Source organism: Aedes albopictus, chromosome 3, assembly GCF_035046485.1.
Source record: "Aedes albopictus strain Foshan chromosome 3, AalbF5, whole genome shotgun sequence".
NCBI classification, from domain to species: Eukaryota; Metazoa; Arthropoda; class Insecta; order Diptera; family Culicidae; genus Aedes; species Aedes albopictus.
The window spans coordinates 140309666-140329196 of record NC_085138.1 but is presented as its reverse complement, the minus strand read 5'-3'; the positions used below and the strand labels follow the sequence as shown (position 1 = coordinate 140329196).

The 19531-nt window shown below is 39.3% G+C and overlaps 1 protein-coding gene across 1 annotated transcript in view; it reads left to right on the top strand.

Moving 5' to 3' along the window:
* The first annotated feature begins 6340 nt into the window (after nt 1–6340).
* Nucleotides 6341–19531, top strand: part of LOC109432412 (ceramide synthase 6) — an 83748-nt gene continuing 70557 nt past the window's right edge. The window contains exon 1 of the mRNA XM_019708757.3: nt 6341–7187. Coding sequence (XP_019564302.3) covers nt 7003–7187 — 185 coding nt within the window. The 5' untranslated portion in view covers nt 6341–7002. The remainder of the gene's footprint in view (nt 7188–19531) is intronic.

Here is a 19531-nt window from a genome sequence, read left to right as displayed (position 1 = left end):
CTGCAAAATGTTGAACTCCAATCCGAAAGGCCCTTGAGAAAGCAATACTAATACGACCAGCATAAGCATAAGCAAGAATACGCATGAAATACAAACATGAATTCTGTGCCAGTGAAACGTGGTGTGTCTCAATGGACACTTTTGCGTAAATAACTGTGCAAGCTCTTCGGTTTGATTCTCCCAAAATTAAACACTGGATGAACCAGCCAGCGTTCAATACAGAGAGAATTTTGTGTGCGGTTGCAAATTAGCAGTCCTAAGCTATGTAGTTACGCAGTCCGAAAGGACCTTGGGGGTTGTCCACTAATTACGTGAGGGTTTATGGGAGGAGGTTTGAGAAATTTCCTCACGTAAATGATTAGAGGTAACAAATTAAAGGTCCCAAACTGTGCGTTGGACATACGTCAGGCATAGAGCTCTAGATAAAATACCAGATCCACTGTCCAAGGCACCACACCCGACGTTTGGTTTAACTAATGGTTTATAGAAAAATCAATTGTCGCGTGTGGGCATTCCAATTTGGATTCCACCAGGACTGTCTTTTGTAATTCCTCCTAGAGTTGCTTATGAAATTCATCCAGGACTTTCTTTTGTCTGGAATACCTTCAGTAGTTTCTCATGGCATTACTCCATTTTTTGTTAATCTTAGGGAATGCTTTCTGGGATTCTTCCAGGAGCTCTTTCCGGAACTCTTCTAATCGTTTCTTAAGGTATTATTTATACAAGGGTATTTTTTGCGATTCTTCCAGAAATTCTTCTTTCTTGGATTCATTCAGGAACTCCATCAGAGATTCCTCCGGGAGTTCTCCCAGTTTCTTTTTGTCATACATCTGAGAATTGATTTAATTTTTTTTTTTCGAGTAGCTCTCCAAGAAATCGTAAGAGTTCGTCGCTTCGATCAATCTATTAATCTCGTCGATGATTTTCCATAGCTCTCTGTGGTCGATACTGTCGTACGCCGCCTTGAAGTTGATGAACAGGTGGTGCGTTGGGACCTGGTAATATCTGGAGGTTTGGAGAAACTTCAGGAGGTATTTATAGAGAATATTTTGATTAATTTCTGGGCTAAACCTAGTGGAATTTCCTAGAAACTCCTGGATCGCAAACTGTGAAATGCTAAAGAATTTCTACATAAATTCCCCCTACCCGAGAATTTCCTCAGTTCACCCGGAAGACCTCCTGGAGTTCTCCAAGTATTAGTCTAGGAATTTGTCAATGAGTTCTCCGAGAATTGCTACAGGAGTTTCCAGTTTCTTCCGGATTTCCCCGGAAATTTCTCTAGGAGTTCCACGGTAATTTCTCCAGGAGTTCTCGAGAATTCCTCTAGGAATTTCTCGGCAATTCCTTTATGACTTTCCCAGGAATACTACGGTAGTTTTTTAAAAGCTCCCCAAGAATTCCCACAGCATTAGTGGTAGAATCCCTCCATGATTTCCTTGGAAATGACTATATTAATTGTCCGACAATTCTCTCAAGGATTCCCACAAGATTTACTTCAGGAGTTTATCAAGAAATCCTCCAGCAATAATGTATGATTCTCTTTGGAATTTCCCTGGGATTTTTTCCAGGGTTCTATCGATAATTCCTAAAGAAGTTTCTCGGGAATATTTACAAGAGTACCACAAAAATCTCCCGGAAATTCCTGCGAAAATTCCTCTGGTATTCCACGAGATGTTTTTCAAGATTTTTTGTTTTTCTATGAGTTCTTCAGGAATTTCTCCAGAAGTTTATTTGGAAATTTCTCCAAGAGTTCTTCGTGAATTCTTACAAGAGTTTCTTGAAAATTCCACGAGGTTTTCCCCAGAAATTTATCAAGATTTTCCATATAAATACCTCTACAAAATTCCTTCAGGATTTCCCGAGATTTTCACAAGAGTTCTTCGGGAATAACTCCAAGTTACCCGGAAGTTACCGCAAAGATTCCCAAAGATTTCGGGGCGGTATTCATAGGAAATATCCAGATACATTTCTGATAAACTCCTGCAAGATTTTCCGAGAATCTCTACGAAGAATTCTCAAAGAAATGCTGAAGGAAATCTCGAATAACTCCAGGAGGTAAATCCTGGAGAAATTCTCAAGGAACTCCTGTATATATACAGGACAAATTTCGTTCCTTTGAAACAAAAATATTCATGTTTATTCGGTAAACTGATAAAATATTTAAAATTAAAATATTAATTTTTAAAACTAACTCAATTACATTCTAGATTGAGTTTAAATAAGGGCGAAAGTAACATGAGAGAGTTCTCTTCATCGACTCTCTCTTCTTCAAATTAAAGTGACAAGATGCAAGTATTGTTGAACTTTTTGGTCATAAATCGCTAGGTTGCGATGCAATCTAGCGTCTGAGTGTAAAAAAGTTCGATTGAGTTTGCATCTTGTCACTTTAATTTGCAGAAGAGAGAGTCGATGAAGAGAACTCTCTCATGTTACTTTCGCCCTTTTTTAAACTCAATCTAGACATATTGATTTCTACAATACCCATTGAAGAGCCCCCCGTTCCGCTGTTGAGAACATAAACAAAGCTCTCAAGTTCCAGCTGCAGCACCAAACAAGATTTCCTCTTGCAAAAAAAGTCAAGTTTCATCAAAAGTTTCCACGAAATCTCATTGATTTCGGGAGCGTATGTTATCTACATGATGTTGGCATTGAAAGTGCCACGCGGGAAGTGGGTTTTCCTAGAGAAGGAAATGATTTTGTAAATTTAATTGGAAAACAAATATTTCCGTAGGGCCGACCTGCCACAAAAAAAATTTACATTTGTTTCTAACAATAACCTGTCAGAAGATGCATGTTTGTTTCAAAAATGGATTGAATTTGCTTCAAATGTGACGTTCAATTGGCTCCAAACAGTTTTATTTTTGTTGCCAGAACAAATTGACAATTTATTTGAGTTTACCTGAAATATTTTTGATTTTACCATGCTTTTTTCTGCGTGAGGAATTCCCAAGACATTCCCATGAATCTCTTGGAATAATTTCCGAGCAACTCCAGGAGAAATTGCCGATAGACTCCTGGGGGAATTTTGGAGAAATTCTAGAAGGGCTTATGGAGAAATTCGTGGAAAATCGTGGAGGAATTCCCAAGGAACTGGTAGAGAAATTTCTTCAAGAATTTCCGTGGAACTACTGGAGGAATTTCCTAAACACTCCTGAAGAAATTGCCATCTGGAGGAATTCCGGAGGAACTTCTGGAGTAATTCTTGAGGAAATCATGGTGATATTGTCAAAGAACTGCTAGTGAATTTCCCCAGGAACTCTGCGGAATTCCCGAAAAACTCCTCTGGAGGTATTCCGAGGAGCACATGGAAGAATTCACAAGAAACTCCTAGTGAAATTTCCAAGGAACTTCTAGAGGAATTTCTGAAGAACTCCTGGAAAAAAATCCAAGAGACACCTGGAAAAATGTCCGAGGAATTCCTGAAGGAATTCCGAGGAGCATATGGAGAAATTCCCCAAGAAATGCTGGAAAAATTCTCGAGGAACTCGTAGAGGAATGCCCAAGGAACTCCAGTAAGAATTTCCAATTAACTGCTGAAGGAATCCGGGAAACTTCTGGAGAATTCCCGAGTAAATCCTGGAAGATTCCTCGAGGAGCTCCTAGAGGAATTCCTGGGGAACTCCTGGAGGAATTTGCAAACACCTGGATAAATAGCCGAGAAACTCTTGAAGAAATTCATAGAGGAGTTCCTGATGAACTCCCAAATTAATCCCCGATGAGCTCCTGGAGGAATTCCCCAGGGAGCTTTTTAAGATCTATTCCTGGGGCTGTTTCAGAAGAATTCCTAAATAGTCACCTGCAATAATACAAAAGGGTTTATTAATTGAACGCTTACAGCGCCACCCAGCGGAAAAATTCGAAATCTTAACATTTCTGCATACATTTGGCCAAGTTTTCCCATACAAATTCAAGCGTTTTGAGCGCCCCCTTAGGCTCTACCGATTTTGCTCAAATTTTTAACGTAGCTTCTGGGAGTCCAAAACAACTGATTTAGGAGGTAAGACTTGGCATTTTTCGAAATTTTTGTTTTTTATTTAAATGTGGGCCACCCTAATTCGTATACTTACACAAATGTTCTGTATATACCCAGAGGAGTTGCAATGAGCCGGGGGTCAGACTTCAAACTCGTTTTAACATCGATTTTGACATTGACAGTGCTTTTTAGTTGGGTTTTATCCCAACCAGTAAACATTCAACCATCGAGACAGCCCATCTAACGAGCCCTCAACGAATGAATCGACACTCTGTATACACTTTGATTGTTTTAGAAGTTACCTGGAAGAATTTCTGAAATTGTCTGGCTCATTCCTAAAAATGGTCGATTCTATAAAGAACTGCCGAATAAAAACAAGTAACTTGTGATATTGGGTTCTTTAGGGGTATCCAGATTATTTTATAATCAGAATCTCCGCCCTCAAATTAGTCGAAATCAAAAATTTCAATAATTTCCGGTGCACGGTGCACGTTCTGTTTTTAAAATGAATTTTAAGTTTTTATGGGAATTTTTGTTTTGTTCGAGGCGAACTGTCATTTTATCGAATGAACTGTCATTCTATCCACGGAAAATTGTTTCAAAATTTTTTCATGGCAATATCACATTAAATCGTTTCAAAATTAATTCAAGTTTTCAGCATATATCTTTAAAACGATAGTCGTCATGTTTGAATCGTATTTAAAAACTACTACAAAATTTACGATGATAAGTAATTTATTAGTTTTTATCAACAAAAGTTGCACACATTACATCTGAAATAATACCTGTGATTGCACCAATACTAGAATTATTGCTTTGGATATACAACATAAATATTAATTTTTAGCTTTCGAATGTCTTCAAAAGACTTCACATAATCTGATCTGTCTTCACTTTGTCTCAACAAAAATAAATGTCTTCACAAAAGTTCAAATGTCTTCAAATTGTGACTCACAGAGCTCACAGCAGGATAATAGTTCTTTCTGGGAGTGAGGTAAGTTTTTACCCAAGTTGCATATTAGTTTTTTAACGTGTTTATTGCTGTGAGCGCAGTCCATTCAACCGTTTGCTAATGGTTCGTTCATTTATAAATGAATGAATGATATATCCAGGGTTGTAGCCAGAGTAGAGGAGCTTCTATTAAAACGAAAAACTTTTTTCCTGTGGAAATCTAATATGTACCCACAGACAAAATATACACATAATATTCATTTATTCAACTTACATGAATAGTTTATTAGTTTATTTTGAAGTTATGGGATCCTATTCAAATATAGTATCATTAAAGACAAGGAAACAGAACTAAAAATTCCACAGTTAAATGTGTGTGTTTTTCTTTGTTGAAAACTTAGCCCTTTTCTTGCCGTTTTCAGTTTTTTTGACCAAACAACTTCAACTCAGTTTTTGATCTTGTTACACATTATAAACTGAGTTGTTCTGGAGAAATAAATAGAATTTAGTTAATTTAGTAAATTAACTCATCAATTCAAATAATATCAATATGTTTCCAAAATTCATTCAAACTCAAAATTTGAATGAAATTTTCATCGTGAAAACATAGCGGTTGTTATTCGATTGTGCACCATGCACATGTGTGTGCGTGAAATGTGCGTACTACGAGTACCGTTAGATTGCTGTTGTGAATCACACCGGGGGCAAGTGAGCAGTCGTCAGCCAAGGAGAATACATTCAGGGGGATGACGAAGGGCCAGAATCATCTACCCAGCATTCAATTCAATATGGCGTCCAATGTTTTTGTTTTGATTGCTTAATTCATGGAAAATATGCGCTGGAAACATCGACACTGCTTCGCTGCGACATATAATATCGTGCAAAGTGATAAGGAAAGAGAAACTATCATCAAAAACAACGATTTCGTTTGAAATGTGTTATTTCTGAAATAAGCACTAGCAACACACGAGCCACACACCCGAAAATCAGGAGCAAGTTAGGGTAAACCGACCAGAAAGTGGGTACCAAAACGCGCCGTACCAAAAATGATGTTGGGTGGAGCGGCGATGTACCGAGTTTGACAGCCGTGTCACCCCACTGAATACATTTTACTAAGGTGGCGCAGATAAACATTGCAAACCACTGGTTGTCTCTTCCATTCTTCTGGTGTTCTTATGGAACTGAAATAGTGACGTCACTATTTTAGTTGCATAAGAACACCAGAAGAGTGGAAGAGACAACCAGTGGTTTGCAATGTTTATCTGCGCCACCTTAGTAAAATGTATTCTCCTTGGTCGTCAGCCGCTGTCACTGACTGTCACACCACGCGATTAGTCATTCATCCGCCGATGTCATTTTTACCGTTTGCTTGTGTTGTGCCGTGCGTCGCCGTCGTCGTCGTTTGCGGTGACCGTTCGTTCGTTCGTCAGTCGAGTTCGTGGATCTTGTCAGTGCGGTTGTGCGTCCGCGGAGAGCCGTGCCTGTACAAGACGACAGTCGGTTTGCTGTATTGGTGTGCGAAGTGGAGGAAAGTGACCACGCGATCGGTGCGAAAAAAGCGAAAAGCGGCCATCGGGAAACGGAGAAAAATATCGATTTGGTGTAAAAGTGCTTGCCACTGTGATCCCGGAAGGTGCGGAACCGCAGTTTGCGTCCGAATTATCGTCGATTGCAGGTGGAATAAAGTGCAAATTGCGCGATCTCTCAGAAGGTGTGATTTCCTTTCCGATATGGGATTCCTTTCGTGGGTGTAATCGTGAGTGGCCTCTATATATCCTGAGTGGCCTCAGTGCATATCGTATCGAAAAGTGTGTAGTCAAGCCAAGAGGCCAAGGGGAAAGTGTCGGCGGTGAGTGCCCTTCTCCGGTTCAGTTGCGGTGTTTACTTGCTGGTGTCTTTTTCGCTGGATGTGTTCCGGTGCCATCGTCCTGCTGCCAGTCCTATCAGTGTTGTCTTGTTGGAAGTAATAAAAATATCAGCTTTCAAGCTCATTGTTGTGCGGCGGTAACCGTAATCCGAGAAAGAAAAGAAAGCAATAATTTACCCCGCCAGCTAGTTTCCCGGGGCGTTCCTACACGATGGATCTGCTGCACACAGTCACGGACACATTTTGGTCGACCAAAGTCTGGTTGCCGCCGAACGTCACCTGGGAGGATATCAGACCGGGAGTGCGGCCGGACGTGAATCATGCCGACTACCGGCACCTCGTCTATCCCCTTCCACTGGCGGCAATCATCTTCGTGATAAGGATTTTCGTGGAGCGGTAAGTGTTTATTGGCCGTGAACATAACCTCAATATTTTCCCACAGCAGTAGTGGTATCGGCAGTCAGTCAGTATCGGTTGATGATGCACTTGTGAAGAGGGAATCTGACCTGGACAAACGTTTTGAGTCATAGCCCGATCAAAGACGAATAACAACAAATCAACGTTTATAGTAACATTTTTATACAATGTCGACAAGATTGTGTTTGCCCCCGAACAGGTAGAACTGAATTTCCTCTTATTCTGTTATTGAGCAAGTTTACGCCTTACGCCTTGAAGAGATAGCAGCAGTTGTTCCGCTCTTTGCAGGGTGGGGCGGGGCAAGATGGATCACCTAAGGATGGATCTCCATAACTTTGTAAACGCAAATCGTATTGGTTTGTATTCGCCCGCTTCTCTTTAATACACTAGTTAGCTATGCTAAGAATTGAAAAAAAGTTCAATAAATAAAAAATATGATGTTAAACAAGCAGTTTTAACAAGTGATCGATTTTGCGTCGTGAAAAAAGTGCGGGGCAAGATGGGTCACCTTTTAAGTAATTCACATTTTCTCAACGAAAAAGGTCAAAATATAAGATTTGTTCTGCATTCATATATGCTCCATATCCATACTGAGTAAACAAGAGCTACTAGTAAACATTTTCTAAATTTATTTGGAAGATAATAAACTTTACGATTTGAGTGGTCCTAAGGCGACTTAAAAATCGATGTTTTCACTAAAAATAATATCATAATTTTATGTTATAATTTTGAGCGTTCATTGCGCTTGATTGAAGTCATTTATGAGATAGTCTTGTAATAAAAAATAATAACTTTTGAATGCTCCAAAAATACGTTCAAAATTGAAGGTGACCCATCTTGCCCCGCGGCCGTTTATATGGAGATTATATGGAATGTATCGCATAAGAAAAATGGCTAAAAACCATTTTATTTTTAATTTCCAATGAGAGTGAATATATTTTCAATCAATGCCCCAAACTTTTGTATATTCATGCTGGTCATCTAACAAAATTATTACCATAATCAAAACATGAGTAATACGCCCGAAAATAACACTGACCCATCTTGCCCCGCCCCAATATTCGTTTTGCTTCTGTTCTTCAATGGATTTCTCCAAAAAAAAAAAAAAACACTAGCGATTTATTCAAGAATTACTTTGTAAATTTCTCTAGCAAGTTTATCGAACATCTGGGATTCCTCCAGGAATTTTACCAATGCTTAATCTAAATCCTCTAGAGATTCCTACATGGTTTTCTCCAGAGGATTCCACCAGGGATTTCTCAGATATTTCTCTGGGGAATTCTCCGGTAACTTCACTAGAGATTTATTCAAATTTGCTTTAGGAATTTCTCTACGGATTTATCCAGAAAGTTATTTAGGGATTATTTTAGAGATTTATTCAGGGATTCCTACAAGAATTTCGGCGGGATTTTTTTTCCAGAAAGTCAGCCATGAATTTCTCCAAGAATTTCTCCGTGGATTTAGTGATTTTCCTTCACGAATTACGGCAAGAATTCCTCTAGAGATGTATCGATGAATTTCGTTTGGAATTATAAAGGAACTTCCTAGATTTTTTTTTGCAGAGTGTCATTCAGAGTTCTTTTTTGGCAATTCCGCAAGTACTTTTGTCGATATTTTCCATGCAGTTATTGCCGTGATTTCTTTCAGAAGTTTTCTCAAGCTTTAATTTGTAGTACTTTCCAGGATTTCTTGCCGCTATCCTTCTGAGATTTTTTCAGTAATTTTTTATGCTCCTTTTTGGATTTTTTCTAATATTTAGTTGTTTCCGCAGTTCTTGGAAGGATTTTTCCAAAAGCTTTTCTCAAAATACTTCTAGATAATCTACTAAATTCCTTGTAGGAAATTCCAGTAGAAATATCGGCAAGATTCCAAGTAAAAATTGCAGAAACTCGAAGAAGACTTATAAGAGAAGCTTCGGATGAAAATTTTAGGAAAATTGGGAGGAAATCGGAAAATTAAACTCTGGATGTAAACCTGGGACTGAATATTGATAAAATTACAAGAGCAAATCTGACCATTTCTAAGAGAAATTCCGTGAGGAACTTCTAAGAGAAATCAATTGAAACTTTCTGGAGAAAATCCCAGGAAGAATTTATACTTAAACCTCCCGAGAGAAACCGTTGAAAGGCCATCCCGTAGAAAGCCAATAAGAGTAATTCCTGAAGAAACTTTGGACAAATTTTGCAAAGATCTCCAAAAGGAATCCAGCGAGAACCTCTGGAAGCATATCGGGAAAACCTTTCGAAGCAACTCCGTTATAAACTCCAACAGAAATCCTGGGAGAAACTTTGAACGAATTCTCAACGAACGAAATCCGGAACGAACACCGGAAAAATTCTGGTAGAAACCATGGTAGGAACTCTGGGAGCAAAGGCGGAAAATCCTCTGACAGGAATATTGGAAGAACCATTGGCATTGGAAGAAATCCAGCAAAAAAAATCTCTGGTAAACCTCCAGACAAAAAAAAAAAACATCGATAAGTTCAAGGAATCTCGTGAAAATCGTGGAAAGCATTCTGTTCGAAACTGTGAAATATTGTAAAGAAGGAATTGCGGTAGAAGTGCTAAGAGTCATAGAGAAAGAAATTCGAGGATAATTCTTGGATAGAATTTAGGGAGAAAATTGCCAGAGGAATTTTGGAATGAATTTCAAAAACGTTTTCAATGATTAAAATAGTAACTCATTAGGTTAAAAACTAGATTGAAGTACAATCGAATTTCACCATTTCAAGACCAACAATTGAAAAGGCCGCATGAACATTTTGTAAACAAACATGTTTGTGTCGATTTTAGGCCATCCGAACTCCGTCAACACACCTCACCCACCACCACTAATACTCTAGCTCTCTGAAGCTTAGATCATGACCAAACAACCACAAATACAGACAATTAGGACAAAAACGACAGAAGTAAAACTAGTTTAAATCCTAAAAGTGATAGTATGGCCAACTAAAGTCCTTGTTTCTGTCGTTTTCACCAAAAATGCCATTTTGGATTCCTTCTGGAATTCCTGTTTCCAGAAACTCCAACTGATGAAGTTTTTCTGGGGATCCTCCAGAAATACCTTCCAAAAATAGCTCCTGATGATTGCTCCTTTCAATGATTGCTTTTAGTATTCCTTCTGGAGAGTGTTTCAGAAACTTAATCTGTAGATTGCTCATGAAATGCTATCATGCCATCAGCAATTCCTTCTGGAGATACTTCAAAAAGGTCCTTCTGGGGATTCCTGTAGATTTCTTTATGGATTTCTTCTGGGGATTTAATCAAGAAATCCTTCAGAAGCTCCTTTAGGAATTTTCCTGTAGAAATCTTAACAAAACGTCCTGGAGGATTTCTTCAAAAAACTCCCGAGTAATTTAACAAAAAAACCTGTAAGAATCACAGAAAGGACTCCTGGAAGATTTTCATAAGGAACACGTAGAGGGTGCCCAGAAAGAATTTGAAGAATTCCCAGAAAGAACTCTTAGAGCACTCGCAGAAACAAGTCCAGGAGATTTCCCTGAAGGAGCTCCAAGAAAACTCCCAAAAGGAACTTCTGCACTGCAAACTTCCAGAAACTACTTCTGGAGGATTGCTAGAATAGACTCTTGAAGGTTTTTCAGAAGGAACTCGTGAAGGAAACGCAGCAAGAAATCCCAAAAAAAAATACAAAAACGATTCTAAAGGGATTTCTCCAGGAACTCATGAAAGATTCCCAGAAAGCACTCTTGCAGAATTCCCAGAATAAAATCTTGAAGGAATCCTTACAAGAAGTTCTGGAAGACTCTCACAAGAAACTCCTGGGGAATTTCTATAAAGAACTTTTGCTAGATTCCAAGAAGAAACTTGGCTGGATTCCCATATGAAACGACTGGAGAATTTTCAGAAGGAATTTCTGTAGGATTTACACAAATAATTCCTGGAATATTTCCATAAGGAAGACTAGGAGGGCTGCCATTAGGACCTCCTGGACAGAGTTTCCCATTATTGCTCATGTGAACATAAATGTGACAGCGAGCCTCCCACCAAATTGTCTGCTAGCTCTTCAAAATCGCAGTGTGCTGCGCTGCTAGAAGGCGCACGAAAATCCTGTGGGTGCGAGCCAAGCGCATAGGGCACTGCATTGTTTTGATTTTGTATGGAATTTTGACGTTTCTTGGCCTTGTTGTTTACAAAATTTCTGTAAGAGTGAAAGAGAAGGCGAGAATTCCATGCAGTGCCCTATAGCTCCCGGGGAACTCATCTCATGCGCTGCGTGAGCTGTTGATTTCTAGGTCCCATTAGACGTGACAAATATTTGGCCAAACAAGCCCAACAAATGTCCAACACAACGTAAATCATAGCAACCTTGGATAAATGTCGGACTTCAATGACAAATATTTGGCATAATGACAAACAGTCTAATGGCACCTTAAGGTGAAAAACAACTTCTTGATAACGAAGAACCTCAACAACTTTTTTCGTGCACAACTCAAAAGTCTGCACACTAAGAATAAATCACAGAATTCTGTGAAATATCACCGAAATCTCAACAGCAGAATTTTCGGTGAACTGTTCGGTGATTTTTTGATTCACCGAACAATCTGTAAAAATAAAAATCACCGAACGTTTCGGTGATTTGCTCCACACATTTTCTTGTCTTGTCATTTGTTTGTTTTTGTTGGTTTCACAGAACTTCCTGTGATTTATCTACAGATGTACGGTGATTTATTATTTTGTTAATTTGAAGTTCACCGAACTTTTTGGTAGATTTTTTTTCAGTTTTCTCAAATCAAAATGAAATTGATTCTCTTTTGGATTTATTCGAAACTGGATGATTTATTTCGATGTTCTTTTGTAAATATGTAGCGCGGGCATGACACACGAATCAGCAGGACAAAAGGAGTGGTTTTTTACATGATCGTTCATGTGACGATGCAACGCGGTGATTTATCCTGGCATTTCATCGCGGCCGAAACAAATGGCTACAAAAGATACATATTATTAATGTGCAATTATTACTTACGGAAAATACTAACCTGCCTATCATCCCGCTGCTGGGAATGGTCCAAAACTTCTTCTAGTTTGGTTGTTTTACAGATCTTCACATTATTTTATTGAATGATTACTTTTGCCACCTTCACAACATAACAGTTAACACCAAACAATTTTGTTTTGACAACCCGCGCTTGGCAGTGGCTTTTACAGAAATTTGGTAAAAATTATAGCGCGCGATAAAAATTTTGAAGTTCACCGAAGTGTAACGTGAAAATTTCACAGAATTCGGCGATTCATTTGCCTTTACCGAATTTTCTGTGAAGTTTTGACAGTTGGAATGGAAAACATTGAATTTCACAGAAAGATCTGTGAAAGCGTATTTTACAGTTTACATTCGATGAAATCTTTCACAGAATTCTGCGATTTATTCTTAGTGTGTGATTGGGCTATAAGTCACGACTAGTGACTGTCAATGCAAAGGTTATGGTTTCAATTCTCGTTCGTTTAGGAAGTTTTTGTCATAAAATTTTCCACTCCAACCAGCGCATGAGACGAAGCACATGAGGCACATCTTGAGAAAAATGCGGCACACGACTTTGGGTCTCATAATGTACAGTGCTCCTGGGAGCTCGCTTGCAATGCGGCTCCCGTACATGGGACTACAGCACGTGTACATTAACTCTGCTTCTGGATGACTTACAGAAGAAACATCTGGAGAGTTTCCAGAAGCAACTCCTGGAGTATTCGTAAAATAAACTCATGGAGATTTCAGTAAAAGCTCTTGGAGGAATACGAGACCGACGTTCTAGAATGAACTCCTGGAAGAAATTCTGCAGGAATCCTAGGAGAAGCTACCGGAGAAATTATTGTACGAGTCCCAGAAGGATTTCCTAGAGGAATTTCAGATGAAACTCTTTGAAAAATCCCAAAAGGAACTCTTGATATAACCAGAAAACATTTGGAAGAATTCCAGAAAAAAAAATCTGCCTGGGGAAACTTCTGGAAGAATTACAGAAGAATCATATGGGTGAATCTCTTGGATGAATTTCAAGGGAACCTTTTGTTCAATGGGATCCACAATAAATTTCAATTCCAAGTGGAACTTTTTTTTTGTCTGTATTAACGAGATTTTTAACCCTAGGCTAGTTCATCTCGGGACCCACGTTTTACTTCCCTTCCGAAAGAAGAACCCACATGTTGCGAGTATGTCGGGAGTGGGATTCGATCCCAGGTCCTCGGCGTGATAGTCAAGTGCTCTAACCACCTCACCAGGTCCGCTCCACACCAAGTGGAACTCACGATGGAATCCCTATAGAATTTCCAGCCAGAAGGAATGACATCTGCTAGTAACATGAGTGGAACTCCAATGTTTTCCGTAGGATTTTCATCGAAATTACTATGAACATCATCACAAGCAAATTTGGGGCTTACTACATACTCAAAACTATGTAGGTACATGCTATAGTATGTTTGAAAGTTGAGTAGTTAATTCGATGATTTTATCCATATGGAAAATGTTCCACACCCGATATTTACTACCAAAAAATGATTGTAGCCTCTCATACTATGTGAATTCCAACCTTGTAAAACATTCATAATTGATATGTTATCTAATTTTTCTATTTTATTGGTTTTGAGCATGAGATGATGTTACGTTTGTAATTTGTTGAGAACATTTTGTTAGTTTGTGTTGTATGTATGTCATACTATGGTTTGTACATCTGTCCCTGATCATTAATATGTATTTGTAGGGCTCAGGTCATTTAGGGCAACGATTAAGTACAAAACAAACAAACCGTCCCCTAGCACGAACATCAAAATGTAGACGGTCTTATATTGTTGCCCGAATCAAGGTGCCCTTAGGATAACAAATTCTCAGATCAAACTCGGACTATGTTTGCAACGGACTCTGTGAACAAAAGGCAAACTGCCAGAAGAAAATACGATTAAAGGATTGACTGATGGACTAAGAACAATAGTAAGAAATCAAAGCTTGTTTTTCTCAGAGATGGCGCCACCAAATTAGAAGTAAAATCTTTTTTCTTGTATGGTCAAATCGCTGGCTTGCACTTGCTCCGCATCGCAGCAATTTGTGGCTTGGGGCAAAAAATTGCAAATTAGAAACAAAATCATTATCACTACGCGTTTCTTCTGGATTCATTGCAGTAACAGAGTATTGATTACATCACCATACAAATTTCAAGCTGTTTACTTCTTTTTTTCCTGACTGGCATTTTCCACCCGTGTTGCGCATGATGTTCCGAGTGGATAGGTGCCAGGCGGTGCCGCTGTATATGTGAAAAACACGTGAAACACGAGCGCCATCTACGATTGCATAGCGTAACCTTCGCCGTTACTTTACACTGTTATCACGTTTACCGCATTTATCAGAAAAGCGCCTCTACCGGCACTCTAGCAAAAACGCAGCTTATTGCTTCCCATTGTAGAACCTCGTAGTCCTGGGGATGTACTTTGGGTTCGTTCGCATATTACGCAACGCTAAGAGGGGTGGGAGGGGGTCTACCGCTGTGTTACGCTCCATACAAATAATCAAACATCCTCATACAAAAGTTATTTCCATTTTATCATTCATATCTAAGTGCTCAAATGTGGGGTTTGATCCGGAAAAAATAAGCATTTGTAGGGTTCTGAGTGTCCGCAATGTGCCACGATGCATTTGTAGTGTGCCGTAAAACTTTGTTACATTTGCGCCCAACGTAGGACTCGATTCGGACATATTAAGCATTTATAAGGGACCTGTGTATGTTTGTTATATCGAGACAAGTTGAGCATGAAATGAGAGAATTACCTAATAAATAAATCACATTACATTAGTTTTTACATATGCAAATACTAGTCATAGGTCCATGCCTTGATGGCAATAACTTATCATCTAGTAGGGTTACTATAATCAACATCCTGAAACGGATGTCATCGACATACAACTGGAGTGAAGTCAAAAATTTGGTGCTGTACGTGGTGCTGATTTGAATGGGCGGTTGATTAAGCTGAAAACATAGTGATTTTTTTTTCTGTTAGAGCAGGCGCGACATTCACATTTAATAGATTTCAACGTTGTTTCAAATGGGCTAAATATATTTTCGTACTTGTGCATCTTGTAAATTTACCAAAGAACACTAAACGCATTGAACAAATAGTGAAAATGATCATTTCTCAATCACGAATTTATTTTCGTACGATAAAGCTCGCTTTTGTAAACAAACCCGTGGCGCCCCACCGAAGGTGGCGGCTTCAAGATCTAATGCTTTCTTCAGGAAGTTGACTATGATACATACGGACAACTCCTCGCCGTTTCCCGAAAAAATGTTTTTAATAACATCAAGTTTAAAAAAAATATCAAGAACACAAGTTCATCTGATTTTTTTTTTGTGAAAATTAAACTTATTTACTTTATTCTCAGTAAAGTTTATAACTGTGGAAGTTTTCAAATAACACTAGCAGAAAACCAGGCCCTTTGCGTACCAGTTGGTATGTTACTTGTTACATAAAAAAGCGTCATAATAAAACTTCCTTAACTAGCCTGATGTGGCCTGATACTAGTTGCCGGACACTTTATTGATTTGTGGCAGTATTCTCAGCTGAATATTTTTTGTACATTCAATTAGTTAAATGCGACTCGAAACTATTTATCCACATATCAATTGTATAACTAAAAGCATGATGAAGCTCAAGCTCGTATCACTATGCGGAGGTGAAGTAAACCGTTGTTAATTATTCATTAGAGCACACTAATTTGGAACCGTTGACATCGTCACAAGCCAAACATCAACAAAAATAGACAACCTTGTGACTATTATTTCATATTCACTGCCCATAATGTTGAGCACGCAACCCTCCCAATGTTGAGAAGAAAACTTGGAATGTGTTTGAAAACCAAAACTGTCCATTAGAACGCTAATGGCAACGTCTGATAATGACGTTACGTTAAAATCCTCTTTTATTTTTTTGTTAATAAGAAGTCTTGGAATTCAAAAAGTCTTCAGTGTGATACTTCCATAAACCTCTCGCAAGTAGCTACTTACACTGCGTTCCGTAATTTATGTCCGGCGCGTGAGATTTATCCACCAATCAGACATGCTAATTATGAGCACGCGACCCCTAAGCAGACCGTGGTGGCCATAGTTGTACCGCAACATTTGTCGTACCATCCCCCATAAAGCCCTTCGGAGGGAGGGAACCTAATGAATGCCATTCGGTGTTGTTACTGACCATTGATCGACCACGTATGCAAAGCAGGAAATCAATTTTCGAAGCGTTGAGGTATGGACATTTTTATAATTCCAAATGGGGATCGATGGGAACGGCGCGTCAGAAATTGCATAACGGAATATTTATGGCACTCGATTGTTGCCGCCAGGCCATATTCAAAATCAGATTGTGTCGCGGACCAACAACGGGTGTGTGTAAGTCGTTTGGTCTGATAAAGCAAGTAATCTATATAGAGGGGCATTCGGTTGGTTTGATAAGACAAAGTCCAAAAAGTGTTCCTATATGGGCATTTAGAACGCACTTACTTGTCACTGTAGTCGAGGTTCAGCACGATGTAAATGCCTTTTCTCCATTCATTATGTCGCATATCGCCTCATATATCTAGTCACATAAAGTCAAGCTTATTTGGAATGGATATGCTGGTACCTAAATTTGGTTTTTCGTCGAAGTCTGAATAGTTGCTTCAGATTTTTTTTTTTTTAGTAGAAGTCTGAATAGTTGCTTCAGATTATAATTAATTTACTAGCGATCATGATACACCGTGCCAGAAAAAATATCAAGAATTCAATTGAACATTTGTTAAAATCAACTGACATTACTTTGAAAAGTGTCCGGTATCATAAATCGTATAAACACATATGAGTAACTGTCGCTGAAACCGTCCCACTATTTACACCTCGTCTTCAAAAATGTTGTGAGTGACGATTTTCTGAAAGTCCTTGCCAGAATATCCATCTGTCAAGTACTTCAAAAATGCCATTGATTTTGGATTCCTTTCGTCATTCCTGGTAGGCATTTCTCCAGAAACTCCAATAGAGGATTCCTCTAAGAATATCTTCTGAGGGGATTTCTCCAGGAATTCCTTGTGGAGGCTCTTTCAGAAACTCCATCTGTATATTGGTCATGAATACCATCTTGAATTCCTTCAACAATTCCACCCTGTGGATACCTCAAAAGACTTTCCTTCTGAGAATCAGAGATGGCATTCAGCATTGAAAATGTGCACAGTGCAGCTCATTTTTATAATCAAATCGCGCACACTTGCACTCAACAAGACGTCCTAGTTAATTCCTACAAGGAACACTTGGGGGATTTCTAGAAGGAACCCCTGCAAGAGTCCCAGAAAAAAATCTGATTGATTCTCATAAGGAACTTTTGGAGGATTTTCAGTAGGAACTAGCAAAAACTTCTGGGAGAATTCCATAAGAAACACCAGGAGGTGCCCAGAAGGAATTTGTAGATGATTTTCTAAAAACTCTTGAACGGTTTGAAGATGGTACTCCTGGAGGGTTTCCAGAAGGAGCCCCTGAAGAATTCCCAGAAACTCTTGGGACATGCGCAGAAACAAGTCCAGAAGAATTCCCAGAAGGAACTCCTAGAGACTTCCAGATACAACTTCTGGAGCATTTTCAGGATAAACTCTTGGAGGAAACGCAGTAAGAAATCATGGAAAAATGCCAAAAACGATTCTAGACAGAATCCATCAAGAGCTCTTGGAGGAATCCATTACTGTTCTCCCAGAAGAAACACCTGAACGAATCTTGACAAGAATACCAAAAAAAACCTACAGAAATTCTTGGACGAGTCCCAGAAAGTTTTTTCTGGCAGTATGAACCTCTTTGAAAAATCCCAGAAGAACTCCGGATAAATTGCCAGAAAACTTCTGGAGGAATCCCAGAAATTTTATGAAGGAATATCAGAAGGTATTTCTGAGGAAGTTTCAGAATATAATCTTGGAAGAATTCCCATTCGAATTTCTGACGAAAATGTCGGAGGAACTCCTGAAGAATTTCAAAAGGAACCTATGGGAGAATCTCAAAAGCAAGTCCCGAAAGAATATCAAGGAATATTTTAGTACCTCGCCAGGCTTCAGAAATGCTTGATAGGACGCGCCATGGAGAAAGTTCTCAGCATTCTAATTCTGCCATCTGCACTTTCTAAGATTATTGAAACACTGCGGGACGACCGGAACAGTTCATTCTTATCTTCTAGTAAAGATTCGGTACGCTTCGCCTCCGAACGTGAACAATTCAACACGGTTATTCACTTTATCAGGGAGATCAGAAACATGGTTAACTACATCAAAGCTGCAAATTTGCAGGATCATCTGTAGAGTCCAATGCTATTGTCAGAGCTTGTATTTAGGAAAGCTGTCCACAGTGGCGATTCTCTAACCTGAAATCTACCTGTTCAACAAGTACATTTTTTTAAATTTTATGAACAAATTAACTTGAAATTAGTAGAATGACAAGAACAGTTGTTTTCACTCATTTACATTTTGATTTCGATCGCGAATTCTTCAAAATTGCAAGTTTTAGTGTCGTTGAACAGGTAAAAAGTGAGGTTATAAGACGCCACTGAGTCTCCGTATGATTGGGAATGCCATACACAGAATAACGTAACCATGTGAAATCGACGGTTGTGTAGAACCGAGTGCGAATTTCTGCTCCAAGATCACGCTGATGAAAGAAGAAATTGCCGAAGAGCTTAGATTGCAGGGTAACGTAAGTTCACAATGCATCCAACGAATCGAAAGCGTTACTAGGAAGGAGCTGGTCGTGAAGTTGAGCTGCGCATTTCGAGCGTCCATGATCGACCGGAGTATACCATGTCGGAAGTCCAAACAGTGCCTGCCTCAACAAAGCGTGGGCTATGAGGATCTCTCCAAGGAATTCCCACACTCGAGGGGGCTTCCAGTACGAAGCTTTTCCAATGCGGTGCCAACAATTCTTATTGGACTCAATCATGCTGCGTTAAAGCTGACACTGGACAAGCTTGAGAGACGAAGCAGACATTCCAAACCGACGATGGTAGACGATTTTCGGAAGACAATTTTAGCAACGACTACTTTGCGGTAAAGACCATTGGTGAAAACCCAATGTGATTGCTCAGGCGCAAGAAAGTATGGAGCAGAATGATATGCGGAGGTTTTACAAAACTGTCAATGGCGTGCGGAGAAAAATAGCGCCTTCTCCCGTCATGTGCAACGACCGTGAAAGAAACTTGCTGACAGACAAAACAATGGTGGCTGCCAGGTGGAGAGAGCACTTCGAGGAGTTGTTGAACGGTGGGAATGCAAGAGCGACAGACAGAATTCGAATCGACGACGACGGACAAGCTGTGGAACCTCCAACGCTA